Source organism: Condylura cristata, unplaced genomic scaffold (genome assembly GCF_000260355.1).
Source record: "Condylura cristata isolate star-nosed mole 26May11 unplaced genomic scaffold, ConCri1.0 scaffold00008, whole genome shotgun sequence".
Taxonomy (NCBI): Eukaryota; Metazoa; Chordata; class Mammalia; order Eulipotyphla; family Talpidae; genus Condylura; species Condylura cristata.
The window spans coordinates 12,383,821-12,409,090 of record NW_004567109.1 but is presented as its reverse complement, the minus strand read 5'-3'; the positions used below and the strand labels follow the sequence as shown (position 1 = coordinate 12,409,090).

Here is a 25,270-nt window from a genome sequence, read left to right as displayed (position 1 = left end):
TTTTTTAAGATTTCTCTATTTATGCATACAGAACTGGGGTACAGGCCAGAGGTGTAGGGGTGAGAGGATTCACCAGAGACAGAGTGGGGAGCAGAACAGGTGGACTGACTGAAACACACCACTGAGGGGAGCAGCGGGCGGGGCGGGAGAGGTCTGCCGCGCCATGTGGTCACTCCCGGGCTGGGGATCGAACTCGTGCTGCAGTGGCTGCAGATAACCTCACAGCTGTAGCCTGCTGCGCCACCAGGGAGGGCCCTGTGTTGGAAATTTTTCATTAAAAAGAGTTAATCTAAAGCAAAGGACACAGCGGCACCCACGGTGTCTATGTGGCGTTTCCCGCGCCGGGCCGTGCGCTTCCCAGGTGGCACCTGCTTCACCCACGCTCACCCCAAGGCGGGCAGCTCTGGGACCGCGACCCGGCTGGGGTGAGGACGCAGCAGAGCTCAAGCCTGCGCCCCTCACACACAGGGCTCAGATGCGGAGCCTGCGTGTCTGACAAGCAGCCACCTACAATGTCACCTCCTGATGAGAAACTCCGGATAACGGTATCTGGTCTCAACGCACTGGAAGGAAACTTTCTGCCCTCACCCCCAAAGTGACGGAAGCCCAGCCCAGTTTGAGCGCCCTGTGGTCCCTGCTGCCCCCCCACAGCCTCTGCCCATGGCCAGGGCGCCCTTGAAGGCTTGCAGCTCCCAACAGTGATCCTGGCTTCCAGTCTCGAAAACCACTCCCCAGAGGGCCTCCCTGGTGGTGCAAGGGTTAAGACTTTAACCCCTCAGCCATCACCGCAGGTGCAGCAGACCTCTCCTGTCTTCCCCTCAGCAGTGTGTTTCAGTAGATCCACCTGTTCTGCTCCCCACTCTGTCCCTGGTGACTCCTCCCCACTGTGGCGCTCACCCTAGTTCTTATATCCACAAATTAAAAAACACCCCCTCCCCCCTATCTGCAGCTCCCTGGCCAAAAATCTCAGCCTGATATCCTGGCTCCCTTTGTCCCTAGCTACATGACCTTGGGCAAGGGACACCACATCTCTGCCTCAGTCTTCAGACCTGTAAAGTGGGCCAGTTACAGCACCTACCTCTAGGCTTGTTGTGAAAATCAGTAGGGGTAATGTAAGGAAAGAACTTGCCTTGCTCCGGGCATCTAGTAGGCACTGAATAGAGGCTCCTTTCCACAAGGGGCCCCGATGCCTCCCTCTGCCCTCCCTTACATCCATCTGCCCTCCCTTACACCCCCCAGCCTCCCTCGTCTGACTCCTGGGCCGGCCTGGGGTCAGGCCCTCAGTAACCTCCACCAGACTTACCCCCTGGGAGTGCAGATACTCCACGGTCTTGCTAATGGTGTGCAGGACGAAGCTGGCCTCCCGTTCCGAGAAGAATTTCTGCCGCAGGATCTTGTCCAGCAGCTCCCCACCTCGCATCAGCTCTGTCACCAGGTACACGTGTTTGCCGTCGTCATACACCTGCGGAGGCCTCACCGTCAGGGCCTCCCTTGACGTCAGGCGTGGCCCCTCGGTGAGCAGCTCACCAGGAAGGGACGACACAAGCTGGACGTCCCTGTGCTCCGTGCAGGTGGCCCACAGGGCCTTTGTCTCCCTGGGCCCTGGCCTCCCTAGACAGGAGGACGCTGGCCCTGCCAGAGGGCAGGAGAGCACTCAGGGATTCGGAGGCTGAAGTGGGGGCCCAGGGGGGTGCAGCCCGGCAGGAGGCACCGAGAGGCTCCCAACGAGGGGAGGAGAGTCAGTGTGGGAGAATGGCAGCCCCGAGGCAGGTCCTACCCTGCAGTACCTCATCCTCGCGAACCCCCACTCACATCTTTCAGAGTGATGATGTTGGGGTGCTGCCCGTACCGCAGAAGAATCTCTATCTCTTCTGAGGGATCCCGCTTGCTCTTGTCAATGACCTGAGGAAACGGGGTGCACGTGGCCGTGTCAGGGGGACAGATGGCAGACTCGATCCCCGCCCGGCGTCCATGCCACAGGGCTGGGGCTCACACCGTCACCCACCCAGGCCTCGGGCACCGACCCCGCCCAGAGCCCCACCTTGACAGCATACTCCATGTTGGTGGCCTTGTGGACACAGCGATTACACACAGAGTAGGAGCCCACACCGATCATCTCCTTTACCACGTAGCCGTCACTGAACACCAGGTTTTTCCCATGGAGTTGCTGTGGGAAACCAAGAGGTGGAGCTGAGCCCCTGTGCCAGCGCTCAGGCGCCCAGGGCTTGTGCCGTGGCTCAGTGGGGATCAGGCAGGACCAGGAGGCTGGGGGGAGCTGCTGTGTCTCCCGGGCTGACGGTCTGCACCTCTCTGGGCCTGTTGCTGCCCTGTACAGCATGCTGCTCCCGGCTCCCCGCTTGCCTAAGGCAGTCAGAGCGTGGCCGAGGAGACGGGGCAGTCGCCGCATGACCACCGGGTCTTTGAGAAGCCCGGCAGACTGAGAGGGACAGCGGATTGCCGAGCCTGCTGTGACCTAGAGGAGCTGGCTGCCCTCCTGGGGAGTCACAGCCCTCCTGGGGGCCATCGCAGGTTCCGAGACCCTAACTGGAGATGCTCCCTTTGGTCTGCTGTGCAGCGGGCCCTCCTCGCTGTCCATCAGGGGGACACCTGCTGTCCCTGATCTGGGCTGGCTTGACATGTGTCCTGGACTAAGAAGTCCCAACTGGACAGTAAACTACATAGTCACCTCAACCTACACATTTAAAAAAAAGATTTATTTATTTATGCATAGAGAGCTGGGGTGCAGGCCAGAGGTGCAGGGCGGTGAGAGGACTCACCAGAGACAATGGGGAGCAGAACAGGCAGATCAACAAAGTACACTGCTGAGGGGAGCAGCGGGCGGGTCAGGAGAGGTCTGCCGCGCCATGTGGGTCACCTCCGGGGCAGGCGGGGATCGAACTTGCACTGAAGCGGCTGCACAGCCAGCTTGCAGTGCTGTGCTCTAACACACTGCGCCACCAGGGAGGGCCCTCAACTTGTACATATTTAACAAATCTAAAACTCACAAGAACTTTATGGAGAAAGGTTCTCTTATCACCCCATTTGTATGGGGCACCAGGAAAGCCAGCCCTCTCCTTACCTAGAAAGCTCAGAACCCAGGCAAGCTCCAGAGTCTACATTCTTGCCTCTAAGTTCCAAGTGTCCCACAGGGCCAGGGGAAGTGTACAAATGGCAGGAAAGTGAGTGGCAGTGCGACACCCCAGCACCCCAACCTGGGCACCCCTGGCATTTTTCCAGGCCCTCCCATGTCCTGGTTCAGCACTGGTAAATTAATATCCATGCTGTCATCTCCTTTACAAGTGGGGAAACAGAGGCACAGGGTGATTGGAGGCTTAATGGACTCCATTTGGCATCCAGGCTTGAGCCCAGTGCTGTCCAAGTTCAGAGCCTGTGTTCTAGACATTCTGCCCTGTGCTTTTAGCTAGAAAAGGCAACCGAGCAGCAGCCTCCTGCCTCCTCACCTGCACCACCGCGTTCAGTGGGGCCTGAGTGGTCCGAGGTTTGCCATCGTCCTCCATCAGGCCAGTGGCCACGAAGCTGAAGCCTCTGAACAGCTGATGGGCGCCAGCGCTGGGGGGAATGCCTGGGGAGTCTGTAGGGGTGGGAGGGGGATGTGAGCCTGAGGAGGGCCCCTGGACCCCAAGGTAGCCCAGCAAAGGCCACAGGGCTCCGAGTCTCCTTCTGGCAGTAGGAGTGTGCGAAAGGCCGCTCCACCCCAGGCCTCAGTTTGTGCATCTGTTCACGGTGTTTAGACCAGCCCCCTCCTGACATATGAAGAACAGAAGACGCCCACATCCAGTATCTGGCTCTGGCCAAGACACTTCACTCCTTCCCTGTAAGGCCTCACGACCGCCTCATGACTGCCCTTCGGTCCAGCTTCTGTGGAGCAGCCATGGGAATGGTCGCCGTCTCAAGCCCACCATCCTGCCATGCTCCTTTGCCCTCAGGACAAAGCCCAACTGCCTTGCCTGGCTACTGAGGTTCCTGTGATCTTTGTTCTCTCCCCACCCACTGCTCAGCCACACCAGACTGTTCAGAGCCTTCTGGGAGGGGTCTCTGAGCCACCGCACGTGCTGTTCCCCCTGACGAGGTGACCACACTTGGTTCTTCCAGGCCCGGCGCCATGCCCTCCCGCGAAGCCTTGCCTGAAGCTGCTCCTAGCACCCACCAGTTAGGCTACACGTGCCGCACTTCCCAGGAGCTGTCTTCATGGCCCACTACAGCTAGAACCCCATGAAGCAGCCCCGGGGCCATCTTGTTCACCTCCTACCCCCCAGTGGCTGGCACACACCAGCATCCTGGCACATTTTTGTCGAGTACATGAAGCTGGTCAAACTGTCAGGTCCCACCAAGCTCTTGCCCAGGAGCCCCGCCCCCCCCGACTGTCACTGCACACCCAGAGGGATCTGTGACTCTGCCTTGTTCTAGATGAGAACACCAAGGCCCTGCGGTCAGAGAGGCCAAAGCCGATGCCCACACACGCCCCGACCTAGTCAGATTCTTTAGCCCTGATGTAAGGGAGAACCTGACCGATGTGTGTGGTATTCCCAGTGGGCTGGAAGTTGCCTAGGGCCCATCACCCCCCACCCCTCACCCAGACACAAAGAAGCCCATAGAGTCCCGGAGCAGGAGAATTAGGCAAAAAGACAGACAGAGACCCTCCCTTGACTGCCCATACACCTGGGGCCACCCTGGCACCTCGGAGGTGCCCAAGCGCCCAGCTGCCCTCCAGTACCAGCCCAAGACACATCAGACAAGGGGGCACCTCTGGGTGTGCGGGATGTGAATTCGGTGTCAAAGTAGAAGGTGTCATCAGGCTGAGCCACAGCCGGCTTGAAGGGTGGCTTGATCTCGCGGCGGTACAGCTTCTGCAAGGCAAAGTGGGCGCTCCGGTCACCAGGGCGCCCCCACCGGCCCGCAGGAGCCCACGCAGGAGAAGGAAAGAAGGGCGGCACTGAGGCAAGGCAGCCGTCCAGGGCCCTGGAGAGGGCCAGCCGCTCGCCCCGCCCTGGCTGGGCCCGGGAGAAGCAGCACTCACATTCCAGTCGATGGTGGAGTAGAAGATGTGCCGCTTGATCTCCTCTGCCCCGTCGGGGCCCGAGCCTAGAAGGGTGCAGATGAGGGTCGGCCCCTGGGTGCGCCCGCACACCTGTCCTGTCCGCCAGGCGGCCCACCTTGCCTGGGACCCGCAGTGGCACAGTCCACTCGAACGAGGGGGAGAGGCTGGACTCAGGTGCCAAAGCCACCCAGCCATCACCCCAGAGCCTCCAGTCCATTCAGCATTTCCACTTTCTGGAGCTGCTTATGCGCAAGGACATTGGGGTCCTGCTGGGCGCAGGGGGGCCGCCTGTCCAAGGCCACACGGGCAGGACACAGGAAGACTTGTTCCGAGGTCTGTGTGCGCCCCTTGACCCCCACCTGTGTCTCATCTCTACAGTCTTCTCCCCTTGCCCCGACACCCACAAACAGGCTCTCACGTCACCATCCGGGCGGCCACACTGGACCTTCCGTGGGAAGCTGGTCATGGCCCAGGCGCCCCCAGCGCCCAGAGCCAACACATACGGAACAGCTCCCGCGCAGCTCACATGACTTCCCTTGACCCACGCGCCCACCAGCTGGCGGCGCATCCTGGCCTCCGTGTTGGCGAAGGTGAGGCCACCGCTCCCCACCCCGGCCAGGCACTCGTTCATCGGACGAGCGCTCATGGAGGGCCGCTGGGTGCCAGGCAGTAGGGACCTGACACGGGGCCAGCACCGGGCCCTGAGGCTTCTGACACCAGAGCTCACGCTCGCTCTCCTGCCAGCAGCTTTGGCAGAGGAGCTGAGTGGGGGCCTCTGTCCTTGTCCCCAGGGGGAGTGGGAATGACTCAGTTCCTGCCTCCCCCTCCATACACAGGTCACCCCCGTGCCCCACACACCACACATGGAGCCAGGAATCAGGGCGGCCGCCGGCATTGTCTGCCCACACAAAGGACAACGGCCCCTTTCAGTCCCAGATGTGGCCCCGTGGCCTAGGCTGCAGCTGTACCCCACTCCCCGCCCCTGGGCTGGGGCTGCTTACCGAGCCGGTTGGCAGGATTCCGCTTGAACAGGGCCCGCAGGAGGCTCTGGGCTTCCGTGCTCAGAAACTGGGGCATGCCTAGCTTCGCCCTGAAACAGCCCGCGGGTCTCATGAGCGCTGGGCCCCACCCCAGAGGCCCACCGCCCCTCCTCCCTCACCCAGGTCTAGCTTCCAGCTCAGTCCAGACAAGTCATCCACTAGCTCACCTCCCAAAGACTTCAGGGGTCCCTCCCACAGCCCGGGGGGACAAAAGGGAGCCCTGGAAGGCATAACACATTAATGGAGGAACCTGAGGCAGGTACAGGGTAATATTCTGGCCCCCAAACTGAGGCTGCGGATGAAGGGAGCCCCTGAGGTGTCAGGGAGGGACACTGATGCTTACTTCAGGATCAATGTCATGGTCTCCTTCCGGTCCTTCCCCTGGAAGGGCAGGGAGCCCGTCAGCATCTCAAACTGCGGAGGACAAGGGTCTATTCAGGCTCTGGTCCCTGACTCCCACACTCCCTACCTCCTCCTGCTCAGGCCGCTCAGCTCCATCCCCTGGATTTCTGCAGGCCTGCTGGAGGCCCGAGCCCACCTGGAACGAGACTCTCGTGCCTGCCCCTCGCCTCTCTGTCAACAGCACCTCCCAGGGCAGCACTGTGGACTGCAGGCTGGGAGAGGCCTGGTCCCGGGCTGGGGTCACACCCTCTAGGGGCCAACCACGGGGTCCTTCCAAGGAAGGTTCTGAGCTGAGTGGAGGGTGAGGTCAATGTGGCTGAGAGAGGAGAGGAGGGCCCCACTCACTGTACAGATGAGGAAACTGAGGCCCAAGGCCTGGCCCGGATACTTTACCTGGGCCTGGGCACTTACCATCAACACCCCATAGGACCACCAGTCCGCACTGTGGGTGTGGCCCTGGCGGCTGACAACTTCAGGGGCCATGTACTCCACCGTCCCGCAGAAGGAGTAAGCCTTCTTCTCGTGGTCAATGGCCTCCTTGCTCAGACCAAAATCTGTGGCAGGGGGGGTAAGAGGACACACTTCAGGGTGGCCTGCCTCGCTCACTGCTACCCCTGCAGCTCCACCCCACCCCCGGCCCAGAGGCCCGAGGGCACCACCTCCAAGAAACTTAGAACAAGTTGGCCCTCCCAGCTGGCCACAGCCGCCTCAGAGCGAGTTTGATCTCCACCCTGGAGCTGACCCACATGGCGCGGCAGACCTCTCCTGGCCCGCCCGCGGCCCCCTCCTCAGCAGTGTGCTTTGTCCATCTACCTGTCCTACCCCCCACTCTGTCTCTGGTGAATCCTCTCACCACCCCTGCACCTCTGGCCTGTACCCCAGTTCTGTATGCATAAAGAAATACATCTTTAAAAAAGAAACGAAACTTAGAACTAAGTTGAGGCCCAGGGAAGTTAACTGAGTCGCCCGAGGGTAGAGTGGGGAGTTGGGATTCAAACCTAGGCCAGCCCTTGTCTGGGCCTGGGCTTTCGGCCACTTTCAAGGGCCTGACACAAGCTCTCAGGAAAAGCAATCCAAGGTACTCAGCCCGACCAGTAAGAGCCCCACCTGCCTTGCCCTGTGACCAGCGGGGTGGGTGTCCCCACTCACCAGTGAGTTTGATGTGGCCCTCCTCATCCAGAAGGATGCTGTAATAGAGAGATGGAGTCAGGGTCCCTCAGCCGTGGCCCCTCAGTGGGTTCTTGTGACACCACAGGCCCTGGGAAGGTGCTCTACCACGCCCAGCCGGTGGGTGAGTGGGTGAGGTGGTGGCAGGGTGGTACCGCATGGGTGTGCTGCCTGCCCTTTTTGCTAATCCTTAAAAGAACTGTGTGTGGCTGGTTCTATTATGGCCCCATTTAACAGTGGGGAAATTAAAGCTCAGGGAGGCTAAAGTAACGCTCCCTGGTCACAGCCACTAGATAGCGGAGTCAAGATCTGAATTTGGTCTAACTCTAAAGTCAGATTTCTTTCCACCCCAGCTCCTGTCCTGGTTCCCAGGCTACCATCTGAGGCTATTTAGATGTTAAGGAAAATTCTAGAGAGGGCCATATCAAGGAATGACCTTCAGCGGCAGAATTTCAGATATCCTATCGGTGAGCCTAACAGGCAGGCAAAGCACTATAAGGAGGCGCTGGAGATCAGACAGCCCACAGCGGGCCTGCTGCCACCCACCCCACCCACGCACGGGGCTTTTAGGCAGAGTCATGCCCGCATCTGTCAAGGTGGCCCTGTCCTTGAAGAGACTCAGGGTCTGCCTCTGCACGCCCTCGGCAGGCTGGAGCGGGGCTGGGGACTTCACTCACTTCTCCGGCTTGAGGTCTCTGTAAATGATGCCCAGGCTGTGCAGGTGGTCCAGGCCCAAGGCCAACTCCGCCAAGTAGAACTTCACGTCCTCCTCCGTGAACATAACCTGCGACAGCGGGAGGGGCACTGGGCAGTTGGCAGCAAGGCCTGGTCCGGAGGGTCCACCCCGGGGAAGAGCCTTAGCGATCCCGTGTGATACCCTTCCCTTTAAAGGGATTTGAAATACAAAGTGACCATAATACAGGTCACTCCCTGGGGTATTGCTGGGAAATAGCAAAAAGCTGGAAACAGCTCAAAGGATCAAACAGTAGATACCAGAATCCACTGCCTCTCCCCAAATAACAGCGATGGAGTATTACACAGCCATGAACTAGAACAAGCAGGTCGCCAGGTTCTGAGATGGATGAATCTCCAAGATAACCTGTCTTGCAAAAAGCAAGGTACAGAATAGTCTACACAGAATCCTACTTTTTATGTAAGATGGTAGGGACATTAGTTTGTATTTGCAAAATATGGGGAGTTTAGGCTAGAACCCAATAAAAATATTAGCACTACTGTGGGTGGGGGGCTGTGGTGGGAGGAAAACTTCTCATTAATTTTCTTTTCCATTATGTAAACATATGGCCTATTCAAACATTAAAATAACCGTTTAAAGGTTTTTTTTAAATATGGCGCTCTTTTAAAATTTGGCTTATGTTAACAGTCCCATTTGTATATCGGACTCAAATCCTTCAGAGTCCTTTTGGCTCACATATGGGACATGCTGTTAAAGCATCTAGCTTTCTGGGTGGACTTGGGCTTCCCATCCTCAGGGCCCTGCCTCCCTAGGGCAGCCCTGGGAGAATGGAGCAGTGAGAGCCACGCTCAGCTCCCCGGACTCAAGCCGGCCTCAGACCCAGGACCTGGTCCTCTTTGGCCCATTGTGGGGACACACTCGGGATGTGGGCTGTAACCCAGAGTGGGTGCATTTCCTGGGTCAGGAATACTAGGCAGGCTCTGGTGGTTGAAGGTCCAGGACACACTGGACATGCCTTAGGACAGGGGCATGTCCATCTAGGGTCCTAGGATGGGAGACCTCGTTGTCTCCCCAGTTCCATACAGGCAGTGGGGTGTCAGCTTACCTCTTTAGAGAGCCGAGTGAAGAGGTCCCCACCACGCAGGAAGTCCAGAATAAGATAGAGCTTGCCTTCTGTCTGGAAGGCTGGGGAAGGGGAAGACCATAAATGAGCCAGTTGGGTCCTAAGCTCTGCCTGCTGCCCCAGCAACCTTGACCTGCCAGGTGGGGGGGTGGGGCAGCAGCCCCCACCAGGGAGAAGCAAAGGCTGGCAGGGAGGGGGCGCTCAGGGAGGGCCTGTGTCTCACCATAGTGCAGCTTCACCACAAATGGGTGGTTTACATCGGCCAGAATGTCTCTCTCCATCTTGGTCCGCACGCGGTCACGCACTGGCCAGAGGAGAAAGGCGGTCACCCACCCAGCACAGACACTCCCAGCCTTGCTGAGCAGGGCTCTCTGGCCACTTTCTCCAGTGCCCAGGGCTGGACCCTCAGCACACTGCCCATCTTTCTAGACTGTCTCCCAGAAGCCCCATGGGGGGCCACCCAGTCTAGCAAGCGTGAGCAGACTGTTCCTCGTGCATGCTCAACCACTGACCCCAGGAGGGCAGGCCCCCACCTGTGCGCCACCTGCAGAAACATCCCCCATCCAGGGTGGTGAGGACAGTGACCTGGGGTCTCTCAGAAAGGCGGTCTATTAAACTCAGACTCCTCCCCCAGCCTTACCCACTTTTATTTTTTTAAAGAAGAAAGTCCCTAGGTCATTCCGATCACCAGCAGGTTCTTGTTTGACTCAGTTCAAGCGTCACCTCCTCCTAGTCATCTCTAACCTGCCAGGCTGAGTGAGGCCCCAGGGCTGCGCCTCTTCCTTACCCTTTATTTAAATTTCTGACTCCCTTCCCAGACCCAGCAGGGACCAAACTGAAGTCAACAATCCTAGTCCTGCTTCCCAAGCGCACTTCATCTTTCCAAACCACCCCCACACTTCTGCTCAGGCACGCAGTTCCTCCTTGCTGGGGTACCCTTCCGCTACTCATCCTTGAAGGCCTAGTTCAAGTGCGGACACCCTGTGTGGCCGCAGGCCACGGCCCCTGGGTCCTGTCACACATCGACTGTTCCACTCTGTGGGTCTGCTCAGGCTCTCCCCACAAGGAGCCCTACCCCAGGCCTTCACAGCAGCACCGAGTCTTTCTAGACTTTTCCTCCAACCATCTCTCCCACCCCTACCAGGCCAACCTCGGGGTCCCAGTTACATCACCCCACAGACAGTTATTCATGAGCCACAGACGCCTCATGGCCCAAGGCTGGCACTGCTGACTCCCACCTCACCCCAGCCAGGGCCCAGTCCACCTGGCAGTGGCTGCACTGGTTCCCAGGCTGGTCAAAGAGTCACTGCCCAGCCCAAAGCCCACCACCAAGCACCTTCACACTTAGTCCAGGAATTTCAGGCTCTCTGCCATCCACCCCTGTGGTGTCCAGTCACCCTCTCCCACCTGCCCAGCTCTCTTCCCTCACGCCATCCTCCTGAGGTTTCCTTCCAATTGCTCCAGTCAGGAAAAGTCTGCGGACAGAGGCCTCTGCCCAACCAACCTGCTGCCTAACTGTCAAGGACCCCCGGGACAAGCACTGTACCCACCCCACCGCTTCCTTCCAGGCATTTACCATCCCCTGAGGTTTGCACTGTCGGCGGGGGCGGGGCTGATCCTTGGAATGGACCGTGAGGTCACCATCATGCAGGGAGGGGGTGAAGGGGCAGGTGAGACCAGGCGCCCCTGGAGATACAGCTTCCACCTCCATCAACCTCCAGGCCCTTAAGCGCTGGGCTGTCTCCCTCGCGTGCCCACCTATGTTCCGTGGGGGAAGGGGCTCCTGCCCGCCTATGTTCCGTGAGGGAAGGGCTCCTGCTCACCTTTCAGCGTTGCCTTCTTCAGTACCTTCATGGCATACAGGTGCCCGCTGTCAGGTCGGGTGACCTTCCGCACCAGGAAGACCTGGGAAAGCAGCCGGGGACAGGGAGAGTGGGGAGAGGCTGGGGAGTGGGCTCCCATCCTTGATCCCAGGACAAGCTCTAACTTTGCTGAGCCCCGAGTTGACCTTGTGCCATTTCTGTGTGCCAAGCTGACCTCTCCTCCTCTGGCAGACCCATCAACCCTTGCTCTCTGACCCTTCAGCCCCGAGGCTGCCCTTCACCCCAACCTGTGTGATGACGATGCTGCCCACCCAGCTGGGGGCTCGGGACTCACTTTGCCGAAGGATCCTTGCCCCAGGACCTTGAGGAGCTCAAACTGGGAGGGGTCAGCCTTTTCAGAGCCAGCCTTGACATGGTGCGTGATGGAGATCTCCTTGAGGACACCTTCATCCTAAAGGAGGGGTAGGCCGGAGGGTGTGGAGGACCGCAACAGGGCCAGCACGGGGTGTCCCCCCGCCCAGTCTAAGCCACTCCCACCAGGCCTCTGCAGGCAGGGCCCAGCAGAGAGTAGCCCTGAGAGGCCAGTCCCAAGGTCAACACCACGAGGCCTCAGAAGTGAGGGAAGGTGCCGCCCCCGCCGCTCCTCCTACTCTTGCCCGGTCAGGTGCAGCCTGGGGTTGACACCCACAAACCTAACCCAGGCCCCCCCCACCCCCGCTACAAAGAGTTTAGTCTTGCCAGAGTAGGAAGTAGAGTTTGTTCTTACTTTGGTGAGATAAAAGTTTGGCTTTTGTTTTTGGTCAGGATGGATGATGGGATCCTTCCTGCCAGTCATGGGGCTCAGTTACCCAGGGACACCAGAGTCACCCCGGACTCCCCCACTGACCCAGCAAATGCCAGTCTGGGTGAGTGGGAGCTAAGGTCAGACTCTGTCCACCTCCAAACTCACTCACACACGTCTACAGGATGCTCCTCGCGGGCTCCACTTGTCTAAGGACCTCTCTGTCCTCCCTCCAGCCTGCTAGTCTCACCGCCCGGGAGCCTAGGAGTGACAAGTGTCTCCTCACCTCCCTGGGAAGCAAGTCTGGGCAGGGTCCCATCACCCAGCATGGTCCAGGCCAGGCCAGCAGAGTCCAGTGCTAGCCCCGGCCAGACTGGTAGCTCAGGCACCTGCTTCCAGGGCCACTGCATGGCCGGGCCCCGACGACATCTGGGCACACTCACCGAGTCCCGCCTGGGGCCAGAGCCAGGGCCAGGGGGAGGCCGGGAACCCGGGCTGATCCTGGGCCGCTGCCTCCTGGGTAGCCAGGGGAGCAGGGCCCAGAGCCACAGACGGGGCGGCTTTGGATCCGGCTCCATCCGCCCGGCAGGGCCAAGGCACCATGGCAGGAGCCGGCAACGTCCAAGCAGCGCGGAGGCGGCCGGGCCCAATGCGGATGTGAAGGGTAAGAGAGGGGCAGGGCCCAGCTCAGGGCCACCAATCACTTAGGGCCTGTGGTTTCCCTGCTTCAGGCTTAAACCCTCATCTCCTTCCCTTCCTCTCCCCCACCAGTTGCCTGAGGGCTGCCCTTAGGCCTTCCCCCACCCTCCTGCCAGCTACCAAGGGAAAGTCCAGTGCCATCCCAGCTGCTGAGGAGTAGATAGGTACCCAACGGGCAGAGAGAGGAGCATGACATGTTGCGGCAGATAAAGAAGACACCCAACACGCTGAGGCAGGCGCCCAACAGGTGAAGACAGATAAAAGGGGACATCCAACAGGCAGGGGCAGGAGGGTGCCCTGACCCAACAGGCAGAGACAGCTGGGGACACAGTCCCACAAATAGAGTCGGGAGGTGACCTAAACGTCACAGGCAGGGTGGTCAGAGACGCATGCCCAACAGGCAGAGACAGAAGGCGACATGAACCCAAGGGACACTCAACGCGCGCCCAGCACCCGACAGGTGAAGACATGACGTGAAGGCAGACAGCAGCCCGGCCGCAGAGGCAGGGCGCAGGGGAAGCCAGGGCTGGAGAGGCCCCGGGAGACTGGCAGGCATCCAGGCAGGCCACAGGCAGGAAGGGGTCAGGCCTGGACTTGCAGGCAGAGCTCTGGGTTCCTGCTAGCCTGCCTGGGGCTGAGGAAAGGTGAGGGGACATCACCTGAGAAACCCTGGTCTCTGCAGCAGACCTGTCTCTAAGGTCTTCCGATTTTCTGGGATTTTCTTCCCCTGCAAGGGCCTGAGGAGGGCCCAAGTAACAGGCTAGCTTGAGAGGGACAGATCCTGAGGGCAATCTGCTGGCTTTGCCTCTGGTGCAAATGCCCCAAAAGTTGTTATCCCCATCTCAAGGGCTGGAAACTGAGGCCAGAGGACAGTGACTCAGCCGGGCCCAAAGAGAGCCAGTGGCAAAGCTGACTGGAGCCCAAGTCCTTCCTCCGGTTGCGGCCAGCCTCAGTGCGGGAAAGGGTGGGCAAGCAAGTCAGCCAGCGCCATTTCCTGTCCATCCCGCACACCCCCTCCCTCAATCTGGGGACTTCTCATTCCAAGTTTGACCCTCAGAGACACAGCCCCAACTCCAGGGGACCCTGCCTGACCGGTGAAGGGCTACATGTAACAGCCACAACATGCTCACGCCCCTGGGACGACCCCTGGGTGGGACCGGCAGAAGGCCCGGCTGCGAGAGGGTAACACCACACAGCAACGCTGCCCACCACACTCTGAGGTCTGAACCCCCACCTGACTGCCCGCCTCTGACGATGAGCAACTCCCTGGAGGGAGAGGCAGTCACCCGGAAACCCCAGGGGACAGAGCCACCCCCATGCTCGTGCCAGGCCCAGAGTCCTGGTGGCAGATCCAACCTGGGGGCAGGCCAACCCTCTGCTCACCTTTCTGGGGCACGGGGCCGAGTCTCTCTCAACCCTGGGGAAATCTGCCGGGGTCTGCATGGTGGGGTTCAAGTCAGTGGCCAGAGGGCCCCGCTACTCCCCTTTTACTTCTGCTTTTTCAGGCGTACTGGCCCAGAAGGCAGGGTCCCTGACCCCTTCCTTTTCACTTCCCTCTCTGCAGGGAGGAGGGACAGAAGATGAGTCCAGTGATGAGGAGGGGACAGTATAGACCCCAACATCATGACCCCAGGGGACAGAGCAGAGGGGCAGAGCCCGCCTCGTCTCCTCTGAGCCTCCTCTGGAGACTGGAACACAGACAGAAGTCACAGGGCGATGAGACAGGGGCAGTGTGGACACCCCAGCACCTGCAAAGACCCCCTGAGAGGAGCGGGAGGTGGCAGCACAGTCACTGTCTCTGGCTGCCCTGGCAGAGCAGACACCTGCTCACTGTGGCCTTCGGTGCTGGCCCACCCAAACGGCAGCCCTCGGAGCAGGCAGCACCGGGCTCAGTTCTGCCCTGAATAAGTCTGCCTGTCCAGAACCCGGCGAGCGTGAGGGGGCAGGACCCCAGCAAGGCGCTCTTTGAGGTCTGAGAGGTGTAGAATCTGGGGCCCGGGGTTCCTGACAGGCCCGGCCCCTTTGCACATGGCCTCAGCTTATCGCTCAACACCACATACCCACAGGAAGTCTCACACACACACAGCCAGTGATCGGAAGCCGTGTCCACAGACATCCCCTGTGTGGCAACACACGTCCCCGTGAGCACACCCGGACTTCCCCTTCCCGTCCTCCCCAGCCTCCTGGAGCAGCGTGGTGATGGCGGTGGGAGCGGGAAAGGCACTCCGTAGTCAGGCCTCTACCGCACCCCACTTCCACAGGTAGGATTTGGAGGCTGGCACAGCCCCAGGAACCCTAACATCCTTAGGGCCAGGGCCAGGTCAGCCGCCCGGCCCTGAGTCCCTCTGGAGAAGACTCTGTGGCAAGCAGGGTACAGGAAGGACGCAGGCTGGCTGCCCTCACTGCGGTGTGTGCAGGCCAGAGGCCTCCGTGGCAGGAGCACAGGCAGCAGCCACAGCCCTCAGCCCCTGCCCTATTCCCCCATTGATACTTCCTCTTTTTTACTTCCTCCCGCAAGGCAGCTGGGAGAGAAGCTCAGAGACCCCTACTCACCCCACCCAAGACTAATCCCTGGCGCCAGGGCCCCCACCCGGGGCTCCTTATACCAGCTGCAGCCAAATCCACCTGCCAAATCCCTGACAGACCGGGTCACCTACTTCTCCTTCCCCAGCAGGTGGCATCTGCAGGGCCTCTCAGGCATTGCCCGCACCCCCCACCCCCAGTGGAACAGATGTCCCCAGAAGGGCCTCCCAGCCTGCCTCTGGGCAGGTGAGGAGGGTCCACAGCCCCGCGGTCCTGGAGGGGTCATTAGGTCAGGACGGGCATGGAGCGATGATGACAGCTGTCTCTTGACCACTGAGCACCTCCTGCCATCTGTTCCTTCAACCTTCGTGGTTTCTGCCGGGCCCTGTGCCTTTGCGCCAAGGAAGGAGCTATCACCCCATTTCCAGAGATGTGGAAAGCCAAGAAAGTGACTCGCTCAAGGCCACGCAGCCAGAAAGGAAAGCGCCCTCCACCTGTGTCCAAAGCCTGCAGGCCTGAGCATTTCACCCTCTCTGCAGGGACTGCAGACGCAGAGGCCACACGCTGAGGCGCTCTGGTGCAGTCCTCCCCCAAGTACACACTAACTACACACCCTGTCCCTCTGCAATCAAGGCTCTATGGGTGCCCAGAGCAGGTAACGTCTGCCCAGTGGGCTCAGGAAGACCTTCCGGGGAGGGGTCATGCCACTGCACCCAAAAGACGAAAAGGAGTCAACCGAGGGGAGCAGAAAGAGTCGGTTCTGTAGAGCCGCCAGTGTGAGCAAGGGGCCAGCCAAGGCAGCGAAGGGCCAGCGTGGGAAGTTTGGAGCTGACCACTGACTACTGAGCGCACCCAGGCAAATCTCGTCCCTACCTGAGCCTTAGTTTTCTCCTCCATAAAACAGAGGTTAACACTAGATACTCCACCAGCAACAGGTTGTTTCTAGAAGCAAAATGGGCTACAGAGACAAGGAAACATTGTAAACAGAGCTTCTCCCTGAATTAGCTGGGAAGACTCATTGTCATGGGGTCTCCTGTGGTCAGGCGGGAGGGACGGAGCCCAGCCACAGGGTGGCGGGAGGGTGGGCTGGCCCACCCTGGTCAGTTCAGGGGACACTCCCCCAACACCTGAGATTGCCCAAGGCTCCCCAAAGTCCAAAGTCACATCCTGCCTGAGCTCTAGCCAGGGGAGCATGAAGGATCCGGAGGGATCAGGGTTTCATAAACAGGAAGAGAGGAGGGGAGGGGGGAGACACTCAGCTCTCAAAATAGACCTGCAAAGGGGTCCAGCTCCGGAGATAGCTGGGGGAGGGGGCTGGGGTGCCCGGTCCACCCCAGGAAGGGAGGGAGAGTGAATGAGCCCCAGTGTGCCTGAGGGTACCAGGTGGCCCGGGGCTGAGGGGGTCCAGGCAGCTCTCATCTAGGCCAGCTGCCCACCCATGGCCGCTAAAGCCCACTCCCCCTTCTGCCTAAAATGAATAAAATAAACACGCATTAAACACCAATCTTGCAGAATCTTTGCTTTTGAGGCTTCACATTCCCTCATCTGGGTGGACTTGAGAGGTTGACTCTGGTCTCCTATTCCAACAAAGAATCTGAGGGGCGTCCCTGGTGGCACAAGGGGTTACGTCTCAGCACTAGGAAGCTATCGGCAGCCGCTGCAGCATGGAGTCTGATCCCCGGCCAGGGAGCTGCCCCACACAGAGCAGCAGACCTCTCCTGTCTCGCCCACTGCTCCCCTCAGCAGTGTCTTTCAGTCAATCTGCCTGTTCTGCTCCCCACTCTGTCTCTGGTGAATCCTCTCACCCTCCCCCTGCCCCCACACCTCTGGCCTACAGTCCAGCACTTGCATGAATAAAAAAAAAAAAAAAACCTGAGCCTCAGAGGGGCAAACCAGGTTTTTATTTGTTTTTTAAAGATTTATTTATTCATGCATACAGAACTGGGGTACAGGCCAGAGGTGCAGGGATGGTAGGAGGACTCACCAGAGACAGAGTGGGGAGCAGAACAGGCAGATCGACGAAGTGCACAGCTGAGGGGAGCAGCGGGCGGGTCAGGAGAGGTCTGCTGCGCCATGTGGGTCACCTCCAGGGTAGGGATCAAACTTGCACTGAAGCGGCTGCAGCCAGCTTGCCGTGCTGCACTTTAACCCACTGCACCAATGAGGGCCACTACTAGTCCAGGCTATAAGGCCAACAAGAAGGGGGGGGCTTCTGAACCCAGAACAGCTGACTCCCAGCTCCCCTTCCTGCCTCTTCTCCCCCGGAAGGCCACGGCTCTCTCTGCTCACAACCTGCCCGCCGAGCCCCAGCCAAATGGCCACTCTGTGGGAAACACGGCCTGGTGCCCCAAAACCCACCCTAGCTCTTCTGACCCCCCACATGCATCCGCAGCCATCCGCCTGGTCCACTTCGGCCCTGGGCACAGATGCCACGGTGACATGCAGCCTCCTGGAAGGTGGTGTTTCTCTGCCCAGCGTGGCACCTGGCAAAATGGCAGTTCTATGTGCCCAGAGCTGCGTTCTCCCCCATAACAGCCCCCATCACACAGCTTTCCTGTTTCCACCCTCTCCCCGGGACTGGGGCTCCTGAGGTGGGTTCCGACTCTATTCCGGGACTGCCCAGCTCCCAGAGGCTGCACAGACATCTGCTGGGGCCCAGGGCCCTCAGGAGCGGATCCCACTGCACTCCACGACACTGTTCTGGCCTCAGGCTGAGTACCCCCTGGGGTGCTGGGCCCAGTTCCTGGGGATACTGGTAGCACTTGGGGGGGTCATAGAGCCACAAAGCTCTTCCTCTTCAGCATTCCATGTTTCCTGGGCTATGAGGAGTTCGGTTCTGGGTCAAGGAAAATCTGACCCCCACTGCCCACCAACTATGAAACAAATGAAGGCTTCACCTGTCACTGAGGTCAGTAACAATCTCTCCCCACAGGGTGTCGTAAGACCTGAATGCCAAGCTCTGAGGCGGTGGTAAGGGTTAAGCTCTTTCTCTTCCTTGGTGTGGCATTTGAGGCTCTCCCTGACCACCCATCTCCAGCCCTGTCTCCTTTTTACCCCAGGACTTCTGCCCTCTCCCAAGTAGCCCCTCTGGTGCTTCAGGTGAGAAGCAGAAACCCCCATGGCTGTAAGCTCCCCAGTAGCCCCCCAGAACCTCAGCCCCAAGATCTGAATATTCTGGTTTTTCTGTAGAGGCTTACAGCCCTTCACTGTGTTATGAGGCAGCCAGGAGCAGCTACTTGTGAGAAGAGATTCTCCAGACATGGGCGGAGACCAACCTGGGGCCCAGGCCACACCACTGAGGCTGGTGGTCCACGGTAGCCAGAGTAACCAACAGAGGAGAAAACAGGAGATACCCCCTTATCTGAAGAGCCTAAGTCAAGGTAAACAGTCAGGACCAGTCCTGGGTGTATCTCAAAGGTTGGGTTTATGGCAGCCCTGGCGCCCAGGGGGACCCCAGCCTGGAGGGTGAGGCCCCAGGAGGGAGTGGAGCTGAGCTCCATGCTGCTGGTGCAGGAAGTGTTATGTGCCAGGCCTTGACTACCTCATTTGTCCCGCCATTCCCCTAAGGCCAGCACTAACTCCCCCACTTCCAGATAAGGGAAGAGACTCAGGATGAAAAGCTTCAAGTCCAACGGGCAGGAAGAGCCGGACTCGAACAAGGTCTAGTCCACAGTCAGAGCCCACCTCTGCCTGCCCAGGCGGCCTGCGAAGCCCCAGCCAGCATCTGTGACCTACCAATGCCCCAGCCAGCAGCTCTCTGACCTAAGGGTCTCAGAACTGAACTGAGTGTGGTCTTTCTTTACCTAGAGATGAAAAAGTCCTGACCCGCCCAAGGTCATGCTACAGTCAGTCAGGCACTTTTGACAGCACACAAAACCAGCAATGGGGGCCAAGGATCCCAGGGGGGAGCCCAGGGGGACAGAGGGAGCAGGGTGAGGTGCGCATCCTGAGACAAGGCCCAGACCTCAGGCACGGGGTCCTGTTAGACGAGAGGCCATTGCTTCCATCCACACAGCCAGATGCCTCTTTGGGCCAGTTCTGCAGAGAACAGCACTGCCGATCTGAGCGCTCCCTCACTCCTTCAGCCTCTCCTTACACTGGCCTACCAGGGGTAGGTAAACCAGGATCACGGTCTGGCCTGGGAGATGGAACCACAGTTCCAGCTCCTGACCCTTTCTGGGCCACAGTTCTCTCACCTGACAAACAGGAAGGTTGGAGCAAGCGATCACTAAGCATAAGATGCCTCGAGGGTGATAGGGGACCAGAGCAGGAAGGCTGAGCTGGGCAAAGGCCAAGAGGTCAGGACCCTCCCACTCACAGCCAGACCCACTGTCCCGCCCCGTCCTCAGCCCAGAAGGCAGTCCTGGGTCTCACCTTGGATGGCTGAAGTCCAGCTTCTTCTCCTGAGGCCTGTCCATTCTGGAAAAGAGAAGGTAGATTCAAACGCTGTCAGAACTGTCCAGTGTGGGACAAAGCAAAGACAAACCCTGAGGGATTCCCCTCGCATCCCCCACCCCAGTCCCTGGATGCGCCCAACAGCTAGGGAGGCCGGGAGTTCCGGGGGAGCCCCTCAACTTTGACTTGCACAGTGAGGGTGCAGATAGGGCGCCTCCGCATAGCCCCTCACAACCCCAACAGAGCGTGTCCCGACTCTCACTGTTCTGTCTGGCGGACATCACTGGGGACAAACAGCACTTCGTGCCAACTGATCAACTACAAGAGGACTGTTTCCCGGTGGGTAATCTGGAAGTTCACATCCACCTCCCAGAGCTGCTGTAAAGATGGAAGGAGACAAAGAAGTCTGGGCAAGTGTCTGGCCAGAGATGGTGGCTGCCCTGTCCTGACCCTCGCCCACCCTTGCCAGGCAGAATCACCACTGTGTCCTTTCACCGCACCACTTGACACACTGCAGGGCCTATTTACACACAGGCCTGTCCCTCCTAATGAGCGAGGAGTCCTGTGAGGGCAGAGCTCGGGGCTTGGTGCTAACAGCTGCTCTCTCCCAGGCCCCTGCCACATGCCAGGCTTGGGCTCAGCGGCTCACACCTGTGGCACCATTAAATCCTTAGGACCTGGGGGGAGGGGAGGACTAGTCCCCATCTGCCAGAGGGGGAGTTTGAGGGGGTCTAGTGATGGCACTTAAGGTCACACAACTGACCGGTGGGGACTCAAAATTGGGTCTCAGACACTCAGGTGGTGTCTGAAAAGGCGGATGACAGGCTGCCCACTCCCCAGCTGGGGTGTCACAGGCAGGGTGCGGGCGTGGGGGGCTGTCTCTGGGCCTCTTCCAGCTCAAGACTGCGTCCTCAGGTGGGCACTGTTCAAACGCACCGTTTTCCAGTGTGACCTCCGTCTGGGCTCTGGGAAGCTGGGAGGTGCTGGACCCGCCCCGCTGCCAGAGTGCGGGGAGCAGACGGCAGGTCCCTAAGAGCCAAGCGCACCCATCCTGGGGCGCGTAACTTGTACTGGGACCGGGCCCATGGGGCAGCTGTGCCATTGCTTGGAGCAGCAGGCACAGCTGTGCTCTACCCATGACATAATCTCCCTGCCCCAGCAGGCCCTCCCACTCCCGGGACACCCTGCCTCCAGCCACCTCCATCCCGAATCCTCCCAGAGGCCAGCCCCCCCCACCCCCACACTCAGCTACTCAGTCGTTTCCCAGCAATCTAGGGAAAGGCTGCCCTGACCAGGGCCGGGCTGGGGGGACGTGACGCTATCGTAGGTTTCAATCCTGCCTCACCCAGTGTTCTAGACTCTTGATGTTATTCCCAAAGGTGACGACAGCTGACACGACCACCCCTGCTGAGGCCTGCCCACGAGAAGCCCTCCCCTCCCAAAACTCAACTGCGATGCTTGCACTTGAGCGCCCACTTGCTCCTCAGTGAGAACCTTCCAAGCCCCAAGCCCCAAGCCCTGCACGGCTTTTGGCAAACGTGTAAGAGAAGCTGCACTCCCCTGCTAGCACCTCCAAAACAAAATGTGGGTTCTGGAGGCTGACCTCGTGGGTTCCGATTCTGGCTTCTACCACTTGAATGACCCTGAAGGTGACTTCACTTCTCAGGGTCCCAGTTTCTTCATCTGTGAAGTGGGATAAATAACTTACTTTGGGCTCTCCCTGATGATGCAAGGGGTTAAGTCTCAGCACTACGAAACTATCCGCAGCCACTGCAGCACGAGTTCGATCCCCGGCCAGGGAGCTGACCCACATGGCGCAGCAGACCTCTCCTGATCTGCCCCCTGCTCCCCTCAGCAGGGTATTCAGTAGATCTGCCTGTTCTGCTCCCCACTCTGTCTCTGGTCAATTCTCTCACCCATCCGCACCTCTGGACTATACCCCAGTTCTTGTGTACATAAATAAATAAATATTTTTTTAAAAAGAAGATATCCATCCGAGACATAACTGATCTGCAACCAACAGGCCCTATTCCTGAGCTAACCTGAGCAACCTGAGACCTGAGCAGACCGGCATCACATTCCCAGGCACGTGCAGTGTCCTTCTACCAAGAAAATCCTTCTAGTCACCGACAAACTCCTGGTCTTCTTGCAGGACTCCATTCAATGTCACTTCCTTTGTCCAAACAGCCTCAAGGTCTTTCCTCCCTCCACCACGCCCAACAAACCACTGGCTGACTCTGGAAGGAGCCGGGGCTTGTCCCACACCCTCTCCTTGGGACCAGCTCCTGGCATATCACCATTTATCACATGACAGCCCAACCCAGCAGAGAGCAAGGAGGCCAGAGCAGGGGCTCTGACACCCATGTGAGACGAGGCTCGAAAATTAAAGGACTCACCTGAGGTCCCTCAGCCAGTAGGTGACAGACAGGGGCCAGCACACAAATCACAAGGCTGCAGGTTAAATTGCTGCTGAGGGAGGGAGAAGGAGGCGCATGTGCCCAGGGCGTGGGTTTACTGAGCAGTGGTCTGGACGCTCATGGGACCCCACAGTCTGGGCACATCAAGTCTAGGTCCATCCTCACAGAAACCCAGTCTCTAGCGAGCAGTAGGCAGCCCTGGGTAAGGGTTGGGACCAGAGATGGTCCCAACAGCAAGCAGCTCATCTCGGGAAGGGCAGCAGATGGACAAAGACTGCACAGGCCCCACAGGCAGGAAGCAGTCCCAGGAGCGGGTCCAGAGCCCAGCACTGGCACACACACTGGAGGCTGGGGCCAGGTGCCAGGGCCGGCTGGCACCACCAGCCCTCGGCAAAGGCTGGACAGGGGCCCTGCGGACGAGGAGAGCTGCCAACATCCGGAGCCTCTCTCGGAGTACCTTGCACCTGGGCCAGTCTGAACCCCCGGCTCACCCCTCTGGAGCCTCCCCCACTTGGCGGAGGGCAGTGCTGGGAGAGAGCTGGGTTCCAATCCTGGCTTTCACAATAACATTAAACTCACAGGCCAGCAGCCTCTGAGTTCAGCTGTCCTATCTGAAAGGGGATACTAATCCCTAAGGTGATTAGTTGTTTTAAGAATTATTCTTTTTTTTTTTTTAAGATTTATTTATTTATGCATACAGAAATGGGGTGTAGGCCAGAGGTGCAGAGGTGGTGCGAGGCTTCACCAGAGACAGAGTGGGGAGCAGAACAGGCCCACAGAAGAAGTACACTGCTGAGGGGAGCAGGGGGCGAGTCAGGAGAGGTCTGCCACGCCCTGTGGGTCACCTCCAGGGCTTGCAGGATGGAACTCACACAGAAGTGGCTTTAGCTTCTCAGTGCTGTGCTCTAACCTGCTGCACCACCAGGGAGGGCCCATGTTTTAAGAATTATTCTAGTAGGTGACATAGGTGAAATGGGTGTCGGCACATAACAAAGCTCTGGACACAGGAGGGCCGGGCGGGGAGGAGGCTCGCACTCCTGAAGTGCCACAGGAAGCTCAGCACAGTCCTCACCCTGACTTTCAGTAGTTTTACTCCACCTGGGCCACACCCTGGGCCAAGCCCTGCCTCCCAGCAGCCCATTTTCAGAGCGTCATGGGGAGGGCTCGGCTGTCTAGATCCCAGGCCTCTGCCGAAGGCCCCAGCGGCCCCTGGAGCGCCTCCCTCCCAGCCAGGAGCCTGCAGCAGCGCCTATACCTGCAGGTCAGGCCACTGGATCGCTTACATGTCACCTGGGCTAAGAACAGCAAGGCCCTGTTCTCCAGTTAGAGCAGCCCAACCCTTGTCCTGCCTGCCCCATGGCTCCGGTTACCCAAACAATAACACCCAGACACCTGGCACCTCTGTGGAGTGGGGGCTGGGGGCTGGGTAGCAGCTCCCAGGGTTCTGAACCCTCAATGGCCCAGGAAGCACAGGCTGAAACCCAGCCCTAGCCACTGGAGAAACGGAGGTCCAGAGAGGCTAAGGACTAACTGAGGGTCACACAGGTTTCTGGGGTGAAGCTTGTGGAGAAATCACAGCCCCCACTTAATGCTGGAAAGTAAGCCGGTCTTCTCCTTTCAGTTCAGGTGCGTAGTGTTCAAAACTGAGCTGAGTTTCCCATTTAAAACTGGCCCTTTGGTTAAGCTGGCCCCTACCCCCAGCACACCCCAAAGGGAAGCAGGAAGTCTGGACTGTGCACTGAACCCTCCCTATTAATATAACCCAAGGTAAGGCCTTCAGTTAATCCCTCCCTGGCCTCTCCCAGTCAGCCTTCCAGCAGGGAGGCCTAGGGCCAGGGGCGTGCCAGGGCAAAGGAACTCACCTCAGAGCCACCCCCACCCCCACCTCTGGCCCAGGTGCCCAGGAAGGGGAGACAGGGGCTGCAGAGGGCAGTGCTCCTCACCTCGAGGGTGAGTCAGCGAGAGAACCTCCGCAGAAGGAGAAGCCAGCAGGGCCCGTAAAACCCCGTGGCAAGGATCCCAGAGCAATTTACTCCAAATTGCGCCTTCAGGTTGGTTACCTAATCCAGCCGCGCCCACCCTCCAATAGCCAGCGCGGCTACGACCATCCCTTTAAAGGGGCAGCACACCCCAGGTGCGCGGAGAGTGGGGGGGGGGCGGGGGGCAGGTCTGCCCTGATCTCAGCCTATGGCCCAGAGAGGCAGGGCTCTTGGTGGCTGCCCCTGGCAGAGGGCACAGGAGGGGACCTAGGCACCGGCCAGGGCCCAAAGCAGAAGCAAGCTGCCTTGGCTCCACTCAGGGCTCCACACCCTCTCTGCACCGAACCCCTCCCCCTGGAAAGAGAGTACCACCTGCCTCCTTCCCAGCAGGAAGCTGTAGGCAAAGTTTGGGACTGCCCACCTAGAGGCTTGACCTTGATCCTGGGGATCAAAGCGGACGGGAAAAGCTGGCCTCCCGCGGTCAGGACCCCGACCGGAGGCGGCAGGCTCAGCTCTAGGGAGCCACTTGGCTGGCAGAAGCCAAACTCCTCAGGGGCCCAGCCCTCCCTTGGGGAGTGGGGACAAGAAGGGAGGTGGAAACCATGGTCCTCCCCCTTTTCCACACCCCTAGTAATAACCTTCACAGGTCTGAGGGGCTTTCCCACCACTCTTCCACAGGTTTCTAGCACTAGCCTTGGGGCAAAAAAAAAAAATCAAGAATTTTAGCCCCAAACAGGCGGGTGTCACTCCGTATTCCACAAATGCCAAGGGTCAAGAGGGGCAATCCTTCCAGGGTGAGCAGCGGAGAAGCGCGGGGTTTTTGGAGAAGGGTATTGGGAGACTTCAATAAGTGGGGACCCCAAGACCCTTCCTTGTCTCTTGTATTATATCAAGTATTTGGCACCCCGGCCCTGCCTGTCTGCGCTAATGGAGACACGAAGACAGCTCCTGGCACAGGTCGAGGCGCACAGAGCAAACGGGCTCAGATCTCAGCATCCCCCTCGCGCCCCCCCCCCGGGGTCTCCCGGCTAAGGGGGGCTCTCGAGATTGGCAGACTGTCCCTAGCGAGCACACACTCGGGGCATGGGGGGTGTTGCCAGAGAGAGGGCAAGAGATCGGAGGGCACCCGCGTCCTGGAGGGCGCCCGCCCAGGCTGCAGCGGCTTCGC

General features: G+C 59.3%; 1 protein-coding gene across 2 annotated transcripts in view; it reads right to left on the bottom strand.

The window, feature by feature from the left end:
• The window catches only part of RPS6KA1 (ribosomal protein S6 kinase, 90kDa, polypeptide 1), a 28,491-nt gene extending 8,765 nt beyond the window's left edge, over nucleotides 1-19,726 (bottom strand). The window contains exons 1-16 of one of the 2 annotated variants that reach the window (XM_004678658.2): nucleotides 19,686-19,726; nucleotides 11,643-11,759; nucleotides 11,309-11,390; nucleotides 9,709-9,789; nucleotides 9,468-9,547; nucleotides 8,346-8,452; nucleotides 7,651-7,688; nucleotides 6,913-7,055; nucleotides 6,443-6,513; nucleotides 6,061-6,149; nucleotides 5,039-5,103; nucleotides 4,766-4,868; nucleotides 3,462-3,592; nucleotides 2,042-2,167; nucleotides 1,813-1,902; nucleotides 1,304-1,462 (exon numbers count right to left, since the gene is read on the bottom strand). In XM_004678658.2, the coding sequence (XP_004678715.1) occupies nucleotides 1,304-1,462; nucleotides 1,813-1,902; nucleotides 2,042-2,167; nucleotides 3,462-3,592; nucleotides 4,766-4,868; nucleotides 5,039-5,103; nucleotides 6,061-6,149; nucleotides 6,443-6,513; nucleotides 6,913-7,055; nucleotides 7,651-7,688; nucleotides 8,346-8,452; nucleotides 9,468-9,547; nucleotides 9,709-9,789; nucleotides 11,309-11,339 (1,314 nt within the window). In that variant the 5' untranslated portion in view covers nucleotides 11,340-11,390; nucleotides 11,643-11,759; nucleotides 19,686-19,726. Of the gene's footprint in view, nucleotides 1-1,303; nucleotides 1,463-1,812; nucleotides 1,903-2,041; nucleotides 2,168-3,461; nucleotides 3,593-4,765; nucleotides 4,869-5,038; nucleotides 5,104-6,060; nucleotides 6,150-6,442; nucleotides 6,514-6,912; nucleotides 7,056-7,650; nucleotides 7,689-8,345; nucleotides 8,453-9,467; nucleotides 9,548-9,708; nucleotides 9,790-11,308; nucleotides 11,391-11,642; nucleotides 11,760-14,171; nucleotides 14,243-19,685 lie in introns of those variants that run through there. The other variant, XM_012722666.1, reaches the window with a different exon arrangement.
• Between the last annotated feature and the right edge of the window lie 5,544 nt (nucleotides 19,727-25,270).